The sequence below is a fragment of the Accipiter gentilis genome, chromosome 4, assembly GCF_929443795.1.
Source record: "Accipiter gentilis chromosome 4, bAccGen1.1, whole genome shotgun sequence".
NCBI classification, from domain to species: domain Eukaryota; kingdom Metazoa; phylum Chordata; class Aves; order Accipitriformes; family Accipitridae; genus Astur; species Astur gentilis.
This window is the reverse complement of record NC_064883.1, coordinates 9,854,742-9,877,095: the sequence shown is the minus strand read 5'-3', so window position 1 is coordinate 9,877,095 and position 22,354 is coordinate 9,854,742. Positions and strand designations below refer to the sequence as shown.

General features: G+C 37.7%; 1 protein-coding gene across 2 annotated transcripts in view; it reads left to right on the top strand.

Annotated features, from left to right (window-relative positions):
* Positions 1-965: 965 nt before the first annotated feature.
* Positions 966-22,354, top strand: part of TAX1BP1 (Tax1 binding protein 1) — a 64,515-nt gene continuing 43,126 nt past the window's right edge. For both annotated transcript variants that reach the window (XM_049798730.1, XM_049798729.1), the window contains exons 1-3: positions 966-1,079; positions 4,662-4,845; positions 20,061-20,163. In XM_049798730.1, coding sequence (XP_049654687.1) covers positions 4,669-4,845; positions 20,061-20,163 — 280 coding nt within the window. In that variant the 5' untranslated portion in view covers positions 966-1,079; positions 4,662-4,668. The remainder of the gene's footprint in view (positions 1,080-4,661; positions 4,846-20,060; positions 20,164-22,354) is intronic.

The following is a 22,354-nucleotide window of genomic DNA, read 5'->3' as shown; positions in this document are numbered from 1 at the left end:
ATCAAAGGATTACTTATTAACCTGTGATACACCTGAAGACATAAGATTGTTTTCAGAAACAAGAAGCACAAACCAGAAGCAAGTACGATGGATAACCTTAATTACTTAAAAGGACAGTTTATATGCTCCTGCTTAGTTTTATTTCTGTTAGGACTGACCACAGAAAAGCTGGCGAACTTGTCAAAAACCTAAGTCAATAATTCTAATAACTAATTCTATAATATAATATTAATTATAATGATAATATTATGTCACTCCACATAACCGGTTTGCTGAGAATACACATGAAAACATTTAAGAAACAGTAGGAGCAAAGACGTAAAGGTGGTCTTGGAAGACAGTCTGCGGTAGCACCCAGCGCTGGCTGGACTGGGAGAAGCCCCGCATACCGACGACGGTCACTCATTGCTGTTCGTTGTTACTCGGCCCCCTTACTCTGGTAAGCGATCTGTGACTCGACTTTGGGTGAAAATCAAGTAGAGTCGGCGTACTGAGGACGTAATGTGCCTTCACGGAGATCCACCAGCGTAGGCAGGCAGGAGAACTGTGTGTAAGCATTTACGGTCCCTCTCCTCTCACCCCTCTGCTTGGGAAGAGCTGCAAAGGCTGGGAGATTAATGGTGGCGACTTACAAGGTGCAAGTACGCCCGTGTTTTGGAAGTGGGACCGAGGAGGAGATGATTAAATTAGGGTATGTGAGTATCGCAGAGGTGATGTTGTAATAACGAACGCGAAGGGTGGGAACCGTGGCAGGGGGCAGGTGCACTTTTATGGAAGTAACAGCTGCACGGCTCTACACGTGCCGGCAACGCAGCGCTGCTCGGGCCCTCTGGCCCCCTGAAGCCGTGTGCCACTAGGAGGGCGCGAAGGCCTGAGGCGCCTCAAGCCGAGCGGAGCGGGCCCTGCCGCCCCCCGCGGCCGGCGCCGGCTCGGGCGCCGGCTCCAGCCGGTTCTGGGCGGGCGGCCCGCCCCCGCGCGGGCAGGGCCGGGGCTGGAAGTGACGCGAGTGGGTGGGGCCGTGAGGCGCTGATGGCGGAGGCCCCATGTTGATGTCCCTGGCGCCCTCCGCGTCTGTCTAGGTAAGGGGCCCTCTCGGGCCTGGCTGGGGGACGGGCAGGTCTGACACCCTCTTTCCTGTCGGCCTCCGGCACCCACTGGGGCGGGCGGGGCCGTTAGGCCGCGGGCCTCCGTCCTGCGCCACCGGGACGCCGCCCCCCCTCTCCCCCCAGCTGTCTTGGGCCGGTCGTAGCCGGGAGGGGAGAAAGGGGGGGGGGGCGGCCGGTGCGGGGGGAGCGGGGCCCGTGCGGGCGTGCTGTGGGAGGCGGCGGGGCTCCCCTTCCCGCCGCGGCGGCGAGCGCGTTGCGGAGGGCCGGAGCAAAGGTGATCCGCGGCGGGCAGGTGAGGCCGCGCCGGCCGCTGACGGGGTAAAGGGGAGCAGGGAAGGGGTGAGAGGCGGCAAGCCGCAGGCCGGCCCCGCGGAGCGGGGGAAGGCAGGGCAGGTAGAGGCCGGGGCTGTCAGGTGCGCCCCGTCCTGCCGGGACCGCAGCTGGAGGTCTCTGGTAGGAGCTGGCTGGGGCCGTGCGGCTCGTCCTGCTTTTGTTTTTCTTGCTTGACGAGCTTTTCCTCCTTCCGTCCTTTTCGGTGCGTAAAACCGAACACGTCGTTCAGCCTCCCAGAGGGAATCGCTTGTCATGTCAGTAATGAAGCCTAAGCGTAGCTCTTCCGCCTTCTCCTCCTCCTCTCCTATTTCCCAACCGGTAGCTGTGAGCTAAGTAAGCAAGCACCCAGCATCCCCTAAGCTATCCTTGAACTGTAAGTAGAGCTCAGCTTCACCTAAGCTCCGGGGATTTTCCTGCTGGGGAACAGTAATCCCAGATGATTCTGCTGGTCTGTACAAATTCAGATTTGTGAATAGTTCTGCTTTGAGCGTGGAAACCAGCATCCCTTTACTGGTTTCACTAAGACTAGTACTCAGCCGTGGTAGCTAGCAACTAGTGTGCAGAAATGAATGTTTGGCGTTTTTTATTGGTGTGGGCTTTTTTTTTTGTGTGTGTGTGTTTTTGTTGTGTGTTTTTTTTTTTTTTTTTAGAATATGTGCTTAGAATAAACTACCCAATTTTTAAAGCAGACATTTGAAAAACGTTGAGTTGTTTTTGTTATTAATACTCTGTTTGCTCTTTTTGTGCTTATCATGGGTAATGAAAACTGAAACAGTCTGTTTCATGTCAATATTATTTGGTTTCAGGTACTTCTAAATTACTAAAAAGGAATGAATTTTGCGGCACTTGAAAAAAATTAAGGCTATTCTATTTCTTTTAGAATTGTAGAAACTGCTGCTTCATACCATTTATAGTTCAGAGTGGATTTGAGAACTATCTTAAATATAATCCTCTGTTTTGAGAGGTGTGGGAGTTTTCAGGGTTTTACTATGCCGTAAAATTTCCTATGCTCTTCTGGACTCTGAAGCTAGATAACAGATAGGATTTATGTGTACCCTATTGTGACTTAAAAGTTGTCTTTTGATCTTTACTGAGTTTGTTGCTTGTAGAAGTTCTTGGTTTTGTCCTTCATATCTGTTAATCTTTGCAAGCTTGGCATTTTGTCGTATTACTTGTGTTGTTCAGGGTACAAAACTGCTTTTTATTTAACATCTGATGCATAAAAATAATGTCATGGCTGCCTATGTGTACTTCATATGTTACACTAAATTGGGCAGTAATATGCTTAAGCCTAAAAAGCCTGTTTACCTTTTCCTTGTTGTGAATGGTGAATACCTGTTTACTTCAGAGTGCATTTTATTTCAGAAAACATGAGCTCTTTGCTACTTACTTTTTAACTGGTGAAGAGAAATTTTAAAAGGCTGTGGCAAATACACAGACAGCCTTTAATCTTTGAACTTCCTGAGCTTTGCAGTGGCCCGTCCCTTTTTGGGATTGGTTTCCACATGTATCTTCAATAAAAGTAATACATTAGATCACACACTTGGCAGTTACCTCATTCAAGGTGTGAATTTGCTCGGTCAGTATAAAATTACTTTTAATAGCAATTCCAAGTATAAGATGGCTCATTTTTCTGGAAATGTGTTAGATATTTAAGGCCCCAGTCCTTCTAATGTCAAATGTTTTGACAAACCTGTGATAGTATGTTGAAATCAAACACTTGAAACTTCTCAGTTGTCCATCTTATATTTTTGGCAGATATTGCCAAATCTGAGGAAGGGACGTTCTTCTCCTGCTCGTGAAGCATCTTGCATTGCCGTAATTTTTAGCACTATGTATCCTGAATGAGGTGGTGAATGGAAAGCATGTTTAAAAGCTTTTGCAGTCCAACTGATTAGTGTTAATCCATCAAACTGCATGCATACCTGTCCTGCTTTCAGCTGGGATAGAGTTAACTGTCTTCCTAGTAGCTGGTATGGTGATACGTTTTGAGTTCAGTATGAGAAGAATGTTGATAACTCTGATGATTTCAGTTGTTGCTAAGTAGTGTTTAGACTAAAGTCAAGGATTTTTCAGCTTCTCATGCCCAGCCAGCGAGAAAGCTGGAGGGGCACAAGAAGTTGGCACAGGACACAGCCAGGGCAGCCGACCCAAAGTGGCCAACAGGGTATTCCATACCATGGGATGTCCCTCTAGTGTAGGAACTGGGAATTGGGGGCGGGGAATCGCCGCTCAGGGACTGACTGGGTGTTGGTCAGCGGGTGGTGAGCAATTGCACTGTGCATCATTTATACATTCTAATCCTTTTATTACTACTGTTGTCATTTTATTAGTGTTTTCATTATCATTATTTTAGTTTCTTCTTTTCTGTTCTGTTAAACCGTTCTTATCTCAACCCATGAGTTTTACTTTTTTTTCCCGATTTTCTGCGCCCATCCCACTGGGTGGGTGGGGAGTGAGTGAGCAGCTGAGTGGTGCTTAGTTGCTGGCTGGGGTTAAACCATGACAATACCAAAATGTTCCTGCTATCATTGAAGTCCATTGTTTATGGTAATGAAGCTAAACATCCAGGGCTGGGAGCATATGTGTTAACAGTGAGAACAGTAAAAGATGCCCACAGACAGCTAAACGGAGGCAAGAGAAATCTTGAAGAAGGAAAAAACCAAAACCCAAACAAACCCCTTCTGTTTAGATAAACTTTGTTTTTAAAAAATGTCTTAAAATGGAACTTTATTGCTTTTACTGAGAGGGGAAGAAAAACTTTGTGTATAAAAATGCTGTGAAAAGCACTGAGCAGTACAGATTTTGAGAAAAGTTTAAAGTAGGGAAACTATGGAGCTTTGTTTCTCCTTCCCTGCCAAATCCAGAACCATTAAGAATATTTCATTAAGTTAGAACCCTGCTTTGTTTTCACACCACTGCTTTTATTTCCCACTTTCTGCTGCTGTATCTGAGATAAAATACTGGGGGCATTCAGCTAAGCAATCCTTTCTCTCCATCTTGATGTCATCACTGAAATGACTGCCCTTTTATTCTGAGAGGTGATTGTTTAGGAGTGATGCTGAGGCAGTGCACTTTGGTAGACCTAGCCTATAGTCATCTGTTTTTTGAACAGAGGAACCAATTGTTAGGTTTCTCTGTCTTGTGTATTTCAAATAGATGAATTTTTCTAACTTATTTTTCCACTATATTGAAGTAGCAACTTCTACAATTTTGTTACAGATCAATCATGTCATCCTTTCAAGAAGTTCTGTCTTCAGCTAACACTTTGCAGACTTCCAATTTTGCACATGTGATTTTTCAAAATGTGGCAAAAAGTTACCTTCCGAACACACATCTTGAATGTCACTACACTCTGACCCAGTTTATCCATCCTCATCAGAAAGACTGGGTTGGTATTTTCAAGGTAAGTAAAGCTTCTTCTATTTCTCAAATGTTTACTGTCTTCTCTCTTATCAGTTAAAAAAAGAAAAAAAATTGCTTACAACAGTAAAAGCTCTGTCATAAACTTAAGTGGAACATCACTTAAGTGATGTATTGGTTCTTGCTACTAGACTGTGTGTGTTGTAACAAAGATCAAACTGGAGATCAAAACTAGAGGAATGAGTACATTTAAAGTCTGCTGGAGTAAAGGGAAGGTGTGATGCGGTGGTGTCATGCAGAATTAAATGAAGGTGATTTGAGAAGAGATGCCTGGGCATAGAGTGATGTTGTGGACAGGACTGTATGAAGAGTGTGAGCCAGAGTAAGTGTGAAATGTGTGTGGAAAGAACAAAACCTAAGCTGGACATATCCTGAGCCACATCCCTGACTCCTTTTTGTTGCTAGAACAGGCTGAACAGTATAGATCACCAAAATTATTCGAAACAGACCCTTGAAAAAAGGAGGAAGAGCGAGGCCACATCTAAGTTATTTGGAGTTACTTGTAAAGGTTAATAAAATTTCATTTATGGGATTAGAAATTGATTATTTCTTACATCTGCCTCTATTTAAGACCTTAATCTATGTTTCTTTGTCAATATAACTCTAGTAGATGATGCTTAAATTCCTTACTTGAATGGTTAATAGAAGTTTTGATTCAGGCTTTAAAGAAATGATGCTTTGGTAGCGGGAGAGAGGGTAACAGCCCATCTTGGTACTGGAAGACCTTTCCCTTTGAACTGGCTGCTGTTTAAGAATGTAAATGCTTGACTTCATTGTAATCTGCAGATCACCAATGGATTGTTAGTCTTTATTCAAGATGAATTACTCCTCTGCAGAATAGAAGTACTGTGCTCTGTAACAAAGCTGAAGCATTTTTAATGCTATATGCAGTGATTATACAGTCACTAAATAGTGTGAGGAAGACATTAACATATAAACAGGCACATTTCTCTAGTGGGAAGTTATTTTTTAAAATATGTGTGTAGGTATCTTGATCTGCAAAGTTTTGACAGGTAGTGTAACTGAGAACACTTGATGATATTAATGAAACTAAAGAAAATCTTTATCAGAACTTTAAAGGGTGCTGTTCATATTCCATGTATGCATTTTGAAATTATTTAAGTGTAACTTGAAGAGCATAGGTTGTGGTTTTGTTGATCTAAATGAGGGAGGCAATCAGACAAGACCCTAAAAATACTAATTAGGAAAATTAAAAAAGTGTGAAAGATTTTTTCAGTGACTACATGAAATGCTGCATACAATGTATAGGTAACTTTCTGATTTCATCTTGACTTAATTTTGAAATCTGTCTTGACGATAGATTTCATAAACTGTTGAGGTATGAGTTTTTATTCCGCTTTAGCAGCGGCAGGTAATACAGCTTTGGCAGTCTTTAAGGAACATGTTGAGCTGGCATGAGGTAGTATTACTGCTGAAAGAAACATCTCCTGCTTTTATACAGGGTGGCTTATTTCTTGTGCTTCCTCTACTTTATGTGGAACAAGCTCCTGTGTGATGAATCGAATCAGGGAATTGATTGAGGTTCAGACCAACATTTTGGGACTGGATTTTTTAAATGGAATTCCCCAACTGAATTTCCAGTTCATCTAATTCTCATCAACACAAGGGAAGGAAGCATTATGAGATGGGGAAAAGGATGAAAATTGTTTTCTTTTTGTGACTACGTCAGCTTATACTGAATGTTATGAATATACTGTCTTAGTATAGTTATAGTACAGTGAGTTAAATGGAGCCAGCTGTCCAACTGTATCTGCGTCTACAAATATGTATGTGTATGAGTAATGTTTACAGTAAAATAAATTGTGAAAATACAGTCATCTTGGGGTAGATAATAGACAGAAGTTGTACTATACTGTGATCTGAGTGTAAAAATGAGTGACTTCTAGAGAACTGATTGTTCTTGGACAGTCAACAAATCACCTGGAAGTAGTTTGAAAACTGGTGAAGCAGGCAGGGGTTTTATCATTTACCTTTCTAAAACATAAGAGGAATGTGAAGGTTGTGATGTGAAGGTACAGTGATTTTCAGCATTTAAAAAAAAAAAGGCAAATCTTGACTGATAATGAGAACAATAATTAACGGCCTTCTGTATTGGCCTAGTATGCAAGAAAAGTGAGGCTTCTGTGAGAAAACTCAAAGCATCGATTCACTGACTTTACGTAGCAGGTATAGAAGTCTACCTTGTTTTTCTGAGGTGAATAAATTGCTTAGCAAACAAACCTGTTTAAGCTGGTGTAATTTAACCTTTGCCTGGAATTGCACAGAAAGATACTGGTGTTGTAGTAGTGAATACTGGACAGGGGGAAAAGGCACCTAGTTTAAAAACAAACAAATAACTCCCAGCCAAAAAAACCCTAGTGGTAATTTCCAATTAGTATAGAAAATAAGTATGGAATAAGATCCCCCCGGAACATTGTGTTGTTTTTGTTTCTAATGTTGACTTTTGTTCCATTTCAGGGGGCAGTGGCTTCAACTGTATTGTCTTGTGTTTGCTCAACCAGTTAGCTGAGAATTTTTTTTATTGAACTAAGCAAAGAACCTTTTTAAGTGAATGGTTAATGGATTTCACTTAGGTTGCAAGTCCAAGTACGTTTCTTCAGCAGCAATGATGTCTTGAGTAGATATTGGTTATTTATATCCTTATATTATCCTGTTTGTTTTGCTAGTCCACCTGTTTGTGCAGATGCACAGTGAAATGGATCAGGGAAGCAATCTGCCAGAAAAATACAGTTGCTCCTCCCCCAGCTTTTACCATTTTATTTCACAGCTGGTTTGGTTCTTCAGCTTGATCACTGTGTGATGCAATGGGCAACTGTGCTGGCATCACTGTGATGGAAACAAGTGGACTAGGAAGGTGTGTGGGAGAAGGGCTGCACCTACTGTATTGGCATGGCTGCCTAATGTGGAATGACAATTGAAGCTTCTTTTCAAATCTTTATTGAGTTCTGTTCTGAAGAGCAGCTTTTAAGGGTTTGGCTTGTCAGTTTGTTTCCTTTTTAGATGGAAATGGAACTAATGGTTCCAGATGCAAAACCCGATTTCATATACTGACTCTTTAATTTCTAGCTTGTGAGTTTTTTAAACGTTTCCATACTATGCCCTACATGTCTAATAGATTCTTTTTATTCCATGTACATTTGCATTGGTGATTGTTGTAGTTGCCATCAGTGCTATGCAGCAAACATGAAAAAGTGATGTTAGAAATGAAATCCTTGGTAGAAGCAGTAAATTGCTTAGAAGAGTTTCTTTCTGTGTGTCTCATTGTGGTTATCTATTAATTTATGTGTTTATTACAGAACTTCATTTTGCTTTTCATTATATCAATCTTTTCCACCTGGTATGCATTCTTGTTCACTTGCTAGGCTTAACGCTTCTGAGTTCCCCGCCCCCCCCCCCCCCCCCCCCCCTTACTAGGAATGTTTCCAGTTCTGTGTCACTGATTATTGGCTTCTATTTTGTACTATGAAAATATAATGGCTTCAATTAAAGGTACCACAGCAGGTTCCTTCATGTTTGCAGTTGTTTATTTACAGATATCTTCTCAAGGATAGTTTACAAAGCAACTTAAAATAAGGAGCCAAGGCAAGATAAAGTACTGCCTCCCTGTTCTCCATCAGAGGTATCAGAAAGGTCTTGTTGGTAGGTAGAATAGAACTTCAGACCTGAGCTAGGGGTTTGTGGCATACAGCGTTATGACAAAGGACTAAAATCGGCAAACAAATAGCAGTTCCTCTAAAACTTAACAGATTCTACCAGCTTCTCTGCATATGCTGTAGATGAAACATGTTGTTTGTTGTTCTCAGCATGATTTAAGTTGCTAAATGTTGAACTCTTTTAATGCTGAGTGTAAGACACTTTGTGGTGGTGGTAGTAGTTTAAAACTGTTCCTGAGAAAGTTGTTTTCTATTGTTTAGAAAAATGCAAACCCAGTGTTCATAAACTGAAAGGGTAATGTTGCATATAGGAGAATTATTTCAAATATACTAGTTTTCTTACAAACTAGGTGTATCTAAAGGCATACACTACTTTTGGGATATAATGAAGATGATGCCACCCTTCACAGCAGAAGTTCTGAGTATGCAGCATTTGTGTTCTTTTTGCATATATTCATCCTTCTTTTTCTTCCTTGTCCCCTACAGGAGGCTTAAAACCAGGTTTTGACTCGATCTTCGAATCTGTTGTCTTTCATTGCTGCTATTTCTTTTGGCTTTTGTGACATTCTGGAGGGTCATCTGTAATCAAGTGCCAAAAGATCTTCATCAGTTATGTCCTCGCTTGTTAACCAGAAAAAGAAAAGGCAGTTTTGTAGATAAGTACTGGTATAGCACTTTGCATGGACATCCTGAGCCCAAGTCCCTCTTTGTACAGTTTTACGGGAACTAGAATTTGAGATTGGCTTTCCCTCTAGTGAGAGTTTCTGTGCAGAAGAACCTGGTTGTTCCTTGTGTGGAGTCAAAGGGGAGAAAGCTTGTCATCCTTGATAGATTTCATGGGAGATCTGTATTCCCAGAATGATTCAAGACTAGTGTCCCCTCTTTATTCTTCTCTGCTTATCTCTGATTAATCAAAATCTGGAGAGGCCCTTAAAGTAATCCAAATCTAAACCTTTGAAATGAGGAAAAATAATTAATATGTGCACTACATCTGGTTGCAGAAATGGCCTTTCTGGTAGGTAGTCCTAATCTCTGGATGGGGAAGTCTACATTTTGTGACTTCATTTCACAGGAAAGTGAAGTAATCATATGGCCATGTGATATTTTTTTTTTTTTGCATTATTAATGCATAATGTCCAGATTTGCAGAAGTACTTGAAAAAAACTGATTGGCTTTTAGGAAGCAATGCTTACCCCTCTGTCTAGGGCATATGTGTGCAAATAGGACTGACAGGCGTTAAGTATACGAGGGAGGCAGGTTTACTATATGTCTCAAAGGCACAAGGAAAGAATGTTATGGGCATAATAAAGATACTGCTTTAAGAGAGTGGTGTTAAAGGTGTGGGTGTTTGTGGGGTTTATCATAATGCTTTGTGAGGATTTAATTTTGCTGAGGCCAGCATGCTGGAAAGACCTGCGATACCAGCAGGTAATCTTACATATGTTAAGCTAGTAGTTTTGGTCTTGCTGTGTCATTAATTATTCTGTCAAAACTTTTCTGTTCCTCAATTCTAGATGGTATATTTTTCTAAGTAAGCTACATTACCATTCTTGTAGGGTGTCAATTTAAGTTATAGACATGCTTTGGTATTGAGTGCCTCAGTGTACTCCTAGAGAAGAAAAGGAAATACCTTATTTCTTAATGTCCATATTTTTAATATCCACAACTTAAAAATGGTGATCTGATGTTGTGGTAACTTAACATATGGAAAAACTGAATAACCAGGATTGGGAAGATCTTAGTAATTTACCTGAATGCAAGAAGTCTGCTTGCTCTGAGAGAGTACTCAGTATTTAGGAGGTCATAGCTGAGCTACTGTTTGTGCATCAGTGCAGTACCTGTATTTACATGCAACTTAATTTCTGCTTTTCAGTGTACTGATTTATAGCAAACCTCAGAATTAACTTGTCTGTGGTCAAAAACTTCTGTAAGAGAATTTAACAGTGGATTTGATGGACACCCAAGAAATAGCTTGGTGGTTGTGTTTTATCAAGACAATATAGATATGTTTTTATATAGTACTGCGGGTTATTTCATTTCCTTTGGACTACAAAGTACAATATCCTGATTTTGTTGTAGATTGATTTTTTTTTTTAATTTTTTTAAGATATCACTCAGTCACATATGTACAGACGATGTTCTGAAGTATAGCGCAACAGGTGGATGTGTTATTGACCACAGGTATACAGAAATATTTCTGGCATGGAATCATCATTGCACAGCAGGGTATGATAGATACAGGAATGTGTAGTGGACAGTATGTCCTGTTAAAATAATTGGGAATAGAATTACTGGAATTCAGGATGTTTTGAGAATTGCTGTATCCACAAATTAGAGTGTTTCTGTTGGTTTCTGATTTACCTTCTTCAGAAAGACATGTTGTAAATAACTGAGATAATATTTTTCTTTAGAAAAAACAAAGTCAGTCCATGGCAACGTTGTTTGCTCTTTCTATACTAGATAAAGAGGATAATGTGGGTTTCTGTGATGTTACCTTTGACAAGAAATTTTAATGTTTCATTCCAAGTGTCATTAATTTTCTAAAAATATTTGCTATGGTAGGTTTGTGGGGTCAGAGACAGAATTGTCATAATGAAGCGTTCAGTAGCTGGTAACAATTTTGAAGTAAAAGATTGTGCTAATTTATAGTTTTCATGATATGTGATAGTAAATGAATATTTCACTGAAACCCCACCTACCCTTTTTTAATACATTTTCATGCTTATCTCTTAAAGTAAACAGTAACTTTGTTACTCTTTAATCTGTAATAGCTTTTCCTTGGACAGTCATTTACATATGTAACAGGTTTTCTTTTAGAGAGTTCTTACTGTTTCTATATTTATTTTGAGTTATACCTACTAAGAGGGGAAGTTGATCCTATGGTGTAGGCACTGTGTCAATGTCATTTTGACATATTCCTCTGCACTATGAGGTAGAAATACAACAAATGAGAGATGATAGGTTAGCATCCTGATAGTACCTTGATATTACAACAAATACCATATTTTCTCAATAGCTCAAGTTAAAAGATTGCCTGTATGTGTTTGTAACATTCAGCAGAGATAGACTTCTTCAGGTTTGGGCATGAGAGAACATATTAAGATTACAGCCTTTCATAAAGGGTCTAGAGTACCCTGCAGCTGTCTTCTACCCTAAAATGTTTCAGCTTTAGGGTTCCTGCTAAATAACAGATTTTTATCTCTGTGACTAGCAAGGTCATGTTTGAAGTGAAGTCTTAAATGGCTTGGACTGAGGTAAGTCAAAGTTGCATGTGGTATAAGGCAATCACAGCCATACTAAAAACCCCAAGGTTGTAGCTTTGACTTCATTGTTTACTTACTTTGAAATGTCTATACCTTAATGTTACTAAAGTGTACTTAATACTTTAATAAGTATTCTTCCTCATGTCCATGTTCTGAAATTTTTTGCACAGTTTGATTCTTTCAGAATTGGCATCTAGATATCATTATTTGATAATGATGCACGTGTTCAAAAGTATATGGCCTCAGCGGCATGTTAGTGTTAGCAGTAAACTATCAGTAATTTTGCCAGGTATGAGCTTCACTGCCCCCAGATGTTTTAATTTTTCAACCTGTTAATTGGCTTAGAAAAACTTGTTACCTGTAGCTGCCTGTTGTAGGCTGTTATAGGCATAATTTTTGTGGTTTGGGTTGTTGTGTGGCTGCTTTTTTAAAATTTTATTTTTATTTTAGTTGGGTCATATTGGATATTTACAATAAAGACTCTGGTTATGCCAAAGTTGGTTCAGCTAAACAAGTATTTCCTGGGTTTGCTTCTCTGGTCTGCTGATGTCAGTACATGTGTTGTATAGATAGGTAAAACACTCTTAATGAAGCAGAATGAACGCTGCGGTTCTTCCTCTTAATGCAGCAGAATGAAGGCTGCCGTTCTTCCAGTTGCGTAACAGCTTTCTGAGGCCAGGGAAGAAAATGCCAAGTGAGTTTCCCTTACAGTGGTGTTTCTTTAAAGCACTCTCTCTCAAGATTGAGTTGACTGACTTTACCAAGGCATTTTGAAAGGACAAAAAATGAAGAAAATAGAAGACCAGAAGAGTTTATTTTCCATGTTCATCTGAAAGTCAAGAAATTAAAAATGAAGTTTGAAATAATTTTTACACTGCAAACACTGTGCAATTGTAAGGCAGAGCTTTCTTCTTAGAAAAGCTTATGTTCATTGTAAGATGAATCAGATGAGAGTTAAAGGAGACACAGCAAAATAAAATTGTTATTATTTTTCCTCAGTAGTATATTTGGTAACTTATTATTGGCATACAGACAGGCACACAAATTGTGTTCCTCCCCCATTCCCCCATTTATTTTTCTAGTCAGCTAATTTTCTTCTAGGTATTTTGTGGAAGTGTACTGTGGGGGAAATGTAAATATGAGAAAGCTAATCCCACCATGTGGCATTTCAGTAAGAAAGGGGCTTGTATCTGTGGGGCAACACAGAAGAAGAAAAAACTTCCATGATGACTACATGCCTATTTATTAGTAGAAGGAAAACCTGTCTGGTATGAGTATTGCGGACAGTTGAGTTGTCCCTACTTGCCCAGCCAAATTGCAAAGTACGTGGTGTTAGACATCTTAACCTTTACCAGACTTCAACATTTCCACTGTGACTACAGAGTTGGTTTATATGACTAAAAAATAGTTTATGATGTCCTAAATTGAAATAAGCCTTCTTGCTCAAAAGTAGGAAATAGGAATATAGTGAATGGATAACTCTGTAATGGAGGGAGAATTAAATAAAGTGAGGTTTGTTTAACATGTTGTTTGTATGTAATAACGTAATCTGGATGTGATTTTTTTGTAGGAGACATGTTTAGTCATGTTTTTGGTTTAAAAACCTGGGTTGAGAAGATGAAAGTAGGATTTGGTTTCCAGATTATTAATTTGTTGGTTAACTTGTTTGTTGGAAAGCAAGAGGGTTGGAATTTATGCACAGCTTTCTAATTTAAAAATGGATTTCAAAGTAGAGTTTGTGAGAATTAAATGTAGAGAAATGGAGAAGATAGAAGAATGTGTTGAATACCAGGTTAGCAGAGGCTTTATTTCTAATTCTGATTATAACATGGCATTTTTTTTCCCCTGTTGGTTTAGGGAATTTGCATCATCTAACTCTTATGTGCTCTTTTACCTAAGAAATACGGGTGTTAATATTTTTTGAGTTTTTAAATCTGAGCAAAATGTTTTCATAGTTTTCAATGAATTCCTTAAAAACTAATGGTATCAGCACAGCCAGTCAATGTATCAGATGATGGACTTAAGTTCAGAGTTCACAAGTCTTCTGTGTTGTTTGACAAGTCATTCTCCTTTTTCCCCCCTCTGAACTTCAGCAGGTTTTGTGCTGGACTTCTTGTGTAATTTGTAATGTTTGTGTGCTTGAATGTGGATATTGTAATCTCTGCCATTATATGTGCCAAGTTTTTAAATGAGACTAGTAAACTCTGCCTCTTGTATTCCTCCTCGCTTACACAGAGTTTCACAGTGTGTCCCATTGAAATTTCTCATGTATTTGAGATTTCTGATGGTAAGAAAGTACTAGTGTGTGTTTGTTTCAGCTTTAGCACTTTGATTGGAACTTGGTTTTGTGTTAGTTGACAATACTTTTTGTTTGGTGTGTGTTTTTTTTTTTTAATTGGTATGTGAAGTTATTTTCATTAAGGGAATTCCAACTGAGTTTTTGTACAGCAACAAAGTCTGTAGCTGTTTTGATCCAGATGCTGTTTCACTTGAGTTGCTTTCATTTTGAGACTCTTACTCTAATTTTTTAGTACTTCTGAGTCAAATGCTTTTTCAGTTAAAAGTGTCAATTAAAAAGGAAAAAGTATGTTATAAAAGTATTTGTATCTGGATTCTTTGTATGCCTTTGTAGTTAGCATTCTAATGAAAGTGTGGCTTTTTTAATGTTGGTTTCGCATTTTAGTACACTAGAATATATTCTTCATTGCAAAATTGGACTGTAACTTTGCATAAGGCCTAAACAGGAGTTAAGTGCGGATTTCCACATGTTTTCCCTAATTTCCAGGTTTTTAACAGCTTTTAAGTTCTAATTTTTAATGTAAATAAATACACTTGCAGCTTGAGTAGTTAGATCATAAGTTTTTAGAACTTGGTCCGTAAATGAAGGAAACAAAAAATTAAACAATGTAATTGAAGACTTGATTTTAAATATATTTTTATAATGGATATAATTTCTCTCAGTGACTACTTTTTTTTTTCATTGTTACTGAAGTTCAAATACAGAAATGAAATTTGTGAATCTTTCTTACAAGCATTTGTGTGGTGTTTTTTTTTGTAATGTTTTCATGAATACAGGTGCTCACTGTTAGTCATATCAGCTGTTTTGGCAGCTGAAATGGTCAAACTCATGTTCTTACAGGCCTGAAGATTTTTCTCTGATAACAGTAAATGACTTTGCACTTCGTCTGCCCTTGTTTTCTGATGCTTGGTGCTGGTGTTATTTTTTTAATTTTCTTACTTTTTTGAATAGAAATAATACTGCAAGATGCTAGTAAATTAAATACTTAACCACGTATTTCCATTTTCTACTTTGGTGTAAAATTGTTAGGGCTTTGTTCATTTGTTTTAAACTTTGAGACAACTAGAATTTGAATGATGTGAAAAATGGAGGACTTAATAGATAAAAATTTGTGGTAAAAGTTCTATGGAGCATTTAAATAGTATTTAAATAGCATCTGCATTTACTTTTTAACATGCATTCATGTTCTAGTACAGTATTAGAGTCTGGACACAAACTAAAGAAGCAGCCCTGCTTCCTTCTGTTTTCATGCTGAGGGCTTCTAAAGATTGGAGAATTTCTCTGCTTCTACTTCTTATGTTAGAGTTGGAAATTACTCTGAAGTCTGCATGTGAAATTTTTCTTCTACTCTGTTACTGTTCTGGGATTTTCCTGGAGACTCCTGCATAGATAAGCTAGGAGATGTGAATAATCAAAGTAGATTAGGATTGGTTTTTTTCCCACAGAGTAGATTCTGTGTTCCGGCTGTTGCAGAACAAGTGCAGTGGGGTCAAAGGAGCCCCCTCACCCCAAGGATTGGACCATCAGCTGCAAAAGGTTTTGTGAGGTGGCAGGATGTCCTTTCTCTGCTACTCGAACATTAGTCTATGAAGAAAATATTTCTGAAAATGAAAGATTAGGATTAATTTATCTGCTTTTAGTTTCACAAAACTTACCTTTGAGTTTTCAAAGTATGAAAATTAAGGAATATGCTGGCTAGGGAACTCTTTTTAGTCTGTGCTCAGTTATTGCTGCCTCTGAATTCTATAGCTTTCACAGAAAGTGGCATTTAAGAAACTAGGGGTATGCAATAAGTAAATACATTTATTTTTTAAAATGTTCTTTCATGTTTTCTCCAGTGTATAATACTGATTGATACTATTTACCCTATACTAACTGTTTTTAACAACACCTACCTGTTGAATCATCCAATTTTTGGAATCCTGCACCATTACCAGGAAGATACAAATTCTTATGAGAAAAGCTTCAACTTGCCCTTTTTCAGTATGTCCCAAGCAGAATTGTATGGGCTAGTTGCTGTAATGGTCTTTTTAATTAACCCCCACCCCCCCACCCCCCCCCCCAAAACCCAAAACAGAACAAAGAAACAACAAAAAAAGACAACAAAACCACCTTACATGGACATTTGCCTTAAATAGCAATTTTTCTTCTGTCAGTGTAGTCCAGATAAGGCCTTCACAATAAATGGGTTCTTGTGGGGGATCTGGACTCTTCTCCCTCTCTGGAGACTAACCTGGAAGATAAGTCTATATTAATTATAGCAAGTTTTGTTGCTTTGATCAGCAGTCAGAGAAACAGTCTAGCTCTTCTGATTTCTTTCATTAAAATGAATATAGGAACATGAAAATATTTTCCTAAGCCAATATGCCTGATGATGATGCTGTTAATTTTGCTTCCAGAGGAACAGTGTTTTGGTTTTCACATAAAATCACTGTGGGTTTTGTGACAAGTATTTCCATCTTCCTCTTCATCATTTTCACTCTTTGTTGATTTCTTCTATAGCTTTTACCACTAGTTTTAGTTTATCTCAACTTTTATTTCCTTTCCCTTGAGCAATCTTAAAATTTCTTTATATAGTTTTAACCCTATTTTTAGGCAACTATTGGTTTTCCTTCTAAGCTGAAAGAAATATCTTTGTCAAAGGTTGCATTTAGGTCATCGCTGAGCCATTCAATGTATGTTTATAGTGTTGTATCTGTGATAGTATAATTTGTTGCCATAGAGAAGGCTATGACTGTGTAAGAATATTTTGTATTTCTGAACTACTGTGCACTTCATACTAGGCTTATTAAAGAGAATATTGTTGAAAGATAGAAAGTACTAAAATAAAAAAACCTGTTGATAGTTTGGGGTTTTGTGGTGTGGGTTTTTGTTGTTTGTTTTTTTTTGTTGTTGTTGTTTTTTTTTTTTTTTATGACCTAGATCCTGGACCTAAAACATCCATTACTTAATTTTGTATTTATATTTTTCTCAGCCTATCATTGCTTTGGTTTTGCTCCTTGTTTCTGTCATCTAAGAAATAATCCTATGGAAGTTAATGATAATTATTGTTAAGTAGGAAAGGCGTTGAATAATTTTACTATGTTAACTTGCTTTGCTGCAGAATACACAAACTTCCCCTTCTTAAATGTGTGCAGCTGCGAGGAAGTAGATATTTGTTCATATTTCCTTCTCTGCATTGTCACTTTTTGATGTCTGCAACCTGTAGTAGGGAAGAAAGACCCTCATCTTCTGAAATCCTGTGCAGTGAAAAGATCTGTTGGGTAGCCCACACCCGCTGATAAGTTGCGTATGCCCCATTAAGAAATAAATGGATTCTCAGAATCATAAGTGTGTAAGATGGAGAGCTTTGGCAGAGGAGGCAGATGATGGATGACAGGAAATAGGGGGAATCACTGGGGAAAATACATGTGGAGTAAACTTCCTGGGGTATTGCCCACTAGCTTGTCATGTGTACGCTTTACTAGTAGCCCATAGATTAGAGTCACACTTGAAAATATGACACCTTCTGAGAAACAGGCCAGAAGAGTTATTTGTTGTCTACACAATTACTTTTTTGTTTCTATCGGTATGACTAAAGGTTTAAATGACCTTAAAAATATTCCTTGATTAGATTACTGTTACAGATAAAGTATTCATAAAAATAACTTTTGGTTTCAGAATAGATTATTAAATTTACAAATCAACATGTGGTATCTAAAAAACAATTAAAAAAATGCTACGATCCCAGAGACAAACTGAATCAGAAGTTGAGTTGAGCTCCTAGTGGGAGCATTTTTGTTTTTATATTCACTGGATTTTGCTTCTTCTCTCTACGCTTTCTGAAGTGTTAATTATCAGAAAGAAGGATGTTATTTTACTCAGAAAATAGGATCAGAATCAGAGTGTGTATGTTTGGGTTTTTTTAACCAGTAGGATGAAAAGATTACTTCAATTCTGTACAGTATTTGGTCTGGATGTAATAATTCAGTTTCCCTTCTGAAATTAGAAAGAGCAAGATGAGGACTTGTCACTCATTGGGAGCTACATTTAAAAACCTATCTTTCTTTATATAGAGCAAGAAGTACTGGTATATGCTTCCCTTTTCTGAGGTAAAAGCAGGTTCAGCAAAAAAAAGGGGTGTTAACATCTGAGTTGGATATGAAGACATGGCTAATGTGAAAATTTGCAAAACATTTTTCCTGTGAACTTTTGTCAAGAAAAAATTGCTTTTACTCCCCATTCAAGTTACTGGAAAAGCTTTACTTGTTATTTCTCAGATATTTAACAGTGTGGGAGTAACACTCTGAGGAAATGTCATTTCACTGACATCTTTAAAAGCTCTTTGATATGAGATACCATAGAAATATTCAAAATTTTGGCTAAGAATAGGCTTAAGATGTAGTAGGTGATTCCGTTGTGGTGGATGCGTCAAGAGTCTGCACTGCTTTTCTTCAATGAATGTTGCCTTAAAGAAGTGACTGTAGTTAGCAAAATCAAAATTTCATCTGGTTTTGCTGCTGTTCACCCTTGTTTTTTAAGAATATAAAAAAGGCCTGATCATCTTGGACCAGTTCTTTTTTTCCAAACATGAGCTTTTTGCCACACCTTTTAATACAAAGTGAAGAAATATAATGGACATCTATGCAATAATCTATCTTTTTTTACTAATGCTAATTATTAATTTTCATACATGAAATGTATGCCTGTATACATGTGTAATTGCTATTTGATTACTTTCAGTTCTGCTGTTCTCTTTGCTTATCTAAGCATGCTTTCTTTTTTTTTTTTTTAAAGCTGACAACTTAAATCAGGTCTTAATGCTTTTAAAATACACTATTGCAATGTATTCTTTGTAAAGGAGAATTTGGTATGAACTTGAAATTTAGAAGTCTTGTCTATTGAAGTAATAGAAATCATGATTGGTAACTTCACCGTTTTTGGTGATCGGGGGTTTTTTTGTGTGGTTTTTTTTTTCCTTCCTCTTGAAGCGTACCGTCTTTCTTGATAAAAATTGGTAAACGATTTGTCCCCTTTTCTCTTCTTAACTCTTCCAAGACAGTATACCCAATTACTTATAAATCATACTACACCTAGCTTTTAGCAAGGTGGTTTTTTTTTTTTAGTCAATGAATTAAAATGGATATATTTCTTCTTCTCCTTTACAGTTACACTATTATTAATATCCATCGCTTTACAGGGTTTAAGGTTTAGATGCATGTATTTCAAGCTTGTTGGAATATGTTTCTTCAGAGGATAGCATTTCTTACTGTACAGAACTGCGCTCTTATGAAAAGTCTGAAAGCAGATGTTGAAGTTAGTGGCAAGACTGTACCACCTTAGCTGAGTTAGGTTTTCATGCAATTTTTTTTTTTTTCCTTGCAGACATAGCATGTATGGGAGAATTAGCATTCCAGCGCAATGCTAGTCTTTAATATTGCGGAAGTTGTCCAAAATGTGCTAGTTTATCCCTGTCAAATTTGGCCTTTTCAGTAGAAGAGTGGTAGTTTTTCTTTCCTCTTTTTTGTTTTCTGATGAACCTGCTGGACTGTGGATACAAAATAGCATTGGCAGAATTTACACTAAGAAAATCTCACTATACATTTCAGAATTAATTTTTTTTAAAATTTTTAATGTAGTAATGTGTATCTTTATAGAAAAAAAAGAATGTACCAAACAGTAGTTTAATGTATAGAGAAAACTGTCTGGTGTTTTAATTTATATAGACCCTTTTATTGCCTTAGACCCATTTATTGCCTTAAGTAACAAGCTTAATAAAATTCATGCTAAATCTTTGACATGCTTGTTAAAATATTCCTGATTTGTAAACATTGTTAAGTATCTTTTTATTGCATGTTGAAGCAGAAATATGCATATTACAGTATGTTGTAAAGGCCAGACCATGATATCTTAACTGTGTATAACAAATTCTTCTGCTTAATGTTTTCTCTTTCTTTTTTTGTTGTGGTTTATTTTATTTTAGGTTGGTTGGAGTACTGCAAGAGATTATTACACATTTCTTTGGTCACCTATGCCAGAAAATTATGTGGAAGGATCAACTGTTAACTGTGTGCTGACTTTTCAAGGTGAATGTAAAGCAGTATCTACCTGTATTTTCCAGCCTACACAGCTTTTTAAATACTTATCTGTTTGTTACAATGCTGAGGGTTGTTGTCATGGTTTAACCGAACCAAATAAATTAACTGTTCTAGACTTTTACAAACATAAATTGGAGGAGAATTTTCCACACTTCACTGTGTAAAGTTGTTTTATTTTAGATGTCAAGGAAATTTTAAGGGGAGGCATGTGACTTTGTATGTTTTTACATAGTAATGGACAATATTCATGACTGATAGAAAGAGAAGCTGTGCTGGAAACTATTAAAATACAGAAAGCGACTGTTTAATCATCAGCAAGGTTTTTTAACCTTGGCATCTCAATGCATTGTGTGTTTACAATGTCTTTAGTCTCTGGATTTGAAACATCATTCTCAATGTAAAGTGATTCTTGTCAAAGAATAAATAATGCAGGTGATGGTTTGGTAAAGGTTCAGAGTAATGGAACGGTTGCAGAGGACCTTTTGACAGTGAGGAATTGGTGAAAATGGCTGAAGTTTTTAAGAAAAGAATAAATAACAAAATGTTACACTACTGTACAAATCTATAGTATAACTGCATTTTCAACACTAGGTAGAGATCAGATACTCTCTCCCCTTTGCAATCTCAGAAAAGATCTAGTAGAACAAATGAGCAAAGCGCAACAAGGAAGATGAAAGTTAAGAAATAGCTTCTGTATAAAGGCGTGGAGTTATGAAGGGGAGAGCCACACTCTTATTAAATATAAAAAGGGACAGTGGCCATGGATTGTGACCTGAGAGGTTTATGTCTGCCATTAGGAACTACTTATTTACCAAGAGAGAGTAGTGCAGTGCTTGGAACAGGTATCCCTGGTTTGGAAGGAGGGAATTCCACACAGTTGCTTAGACACAGCCATGGTAGTCTCAAACTGGTGCTGATAACAGTGTCTTGAGTGGGAAATTGGACTAGGTGACCTTCAGAACTCCATTCTGCCAGGTTTTTCAGCCTGGGAAAGGGAAATAATGGGAAGCAACTGATGTCTCTATCAGCTACCTATGGCATGAGTGGATTATCCATTCTTCATATTTAAAGAAGTAGGAGCCATTGAGGTAAGCTACCAAGTGACAGGTTCAAAACAATGATAGAAACGATACTTGTATAACACAGTCAATATGCAGAACTTCTTGCCACAGGACATTATGAATGTCAAAAATCTACACACATTCAAAGTTCCATGTAAAAAGAGCACCTCCATTACACTTGTTTAATGCTTTTCTGCTGACTAGTAGAATTTTATGTACCATCTTATATTCTTTTTTACTTCCCAGAGTTGGTTTTAGTCCTTGTGTGTTTGTGTGTATTTATTGCTAAAATACATAGAAAAAAATAATAATTGAAGTCCTGAAATGACTAATGCATTAGCTTGTTGTCTTGTTAAAGCTGCAAATAGTAGCCTGCAAATAGTGATAGCTTGGATGAGTTCACTGTTCTTTCTCTTATGCCAAGTCATTTTTTCTGATGCGTTTGAAGATGATCATATCCATGTGATCTGACTATTTTATAACCTTGAAATCTGTGAAAAGTACGTGTGCTCTGTAGGAAGGAATGGAAGGAAGTCATTAGTTTCTTTTACGGTTACCAGAATTCATTGAATGAATGAAATTAGGTTGGACTGAAACTAAAAGTGACCTAGAAACCTAGGACTCTACATGCCATTATTAGTCCTTTGTACTTAGAAGTTTTGCCACACATGAAGAGACCAGGTAACTGTCCCATCTGTTACATTCCATGCTGACAGTCCTCTACTTTTATGGAGCTGCCAGATTTAATCTCTATTCAGACAGTCTCCCATTTGGCAAGATATTTTAGTGCTGCTGAGATGAGATCATTAGAGCTTACAGGAGCTTAATTAACGGAGATAAATAGTAGATGTTGTGCAGCATGCTTTAAATATTTATTTATTTATTTTTAAATGATCAAGTAGGTGTACTGGAAGAAAACAATCAGGAATCTGTTCTCTCCAGTACATGTTAGATACAAGAAAAAAGACGTTAAGTAGTTTTAAAATCCGTTTGCCTGAACCAATATTAAAACTTGCTGGAGCTGCAAAGTAGATTGTTCTGAATTTGTTTCTGCATAGTGTCGCCTTTTTAAAGCATTGAATCATGTAAACTGAACTGCAGTGCTATATAGGAAAGTG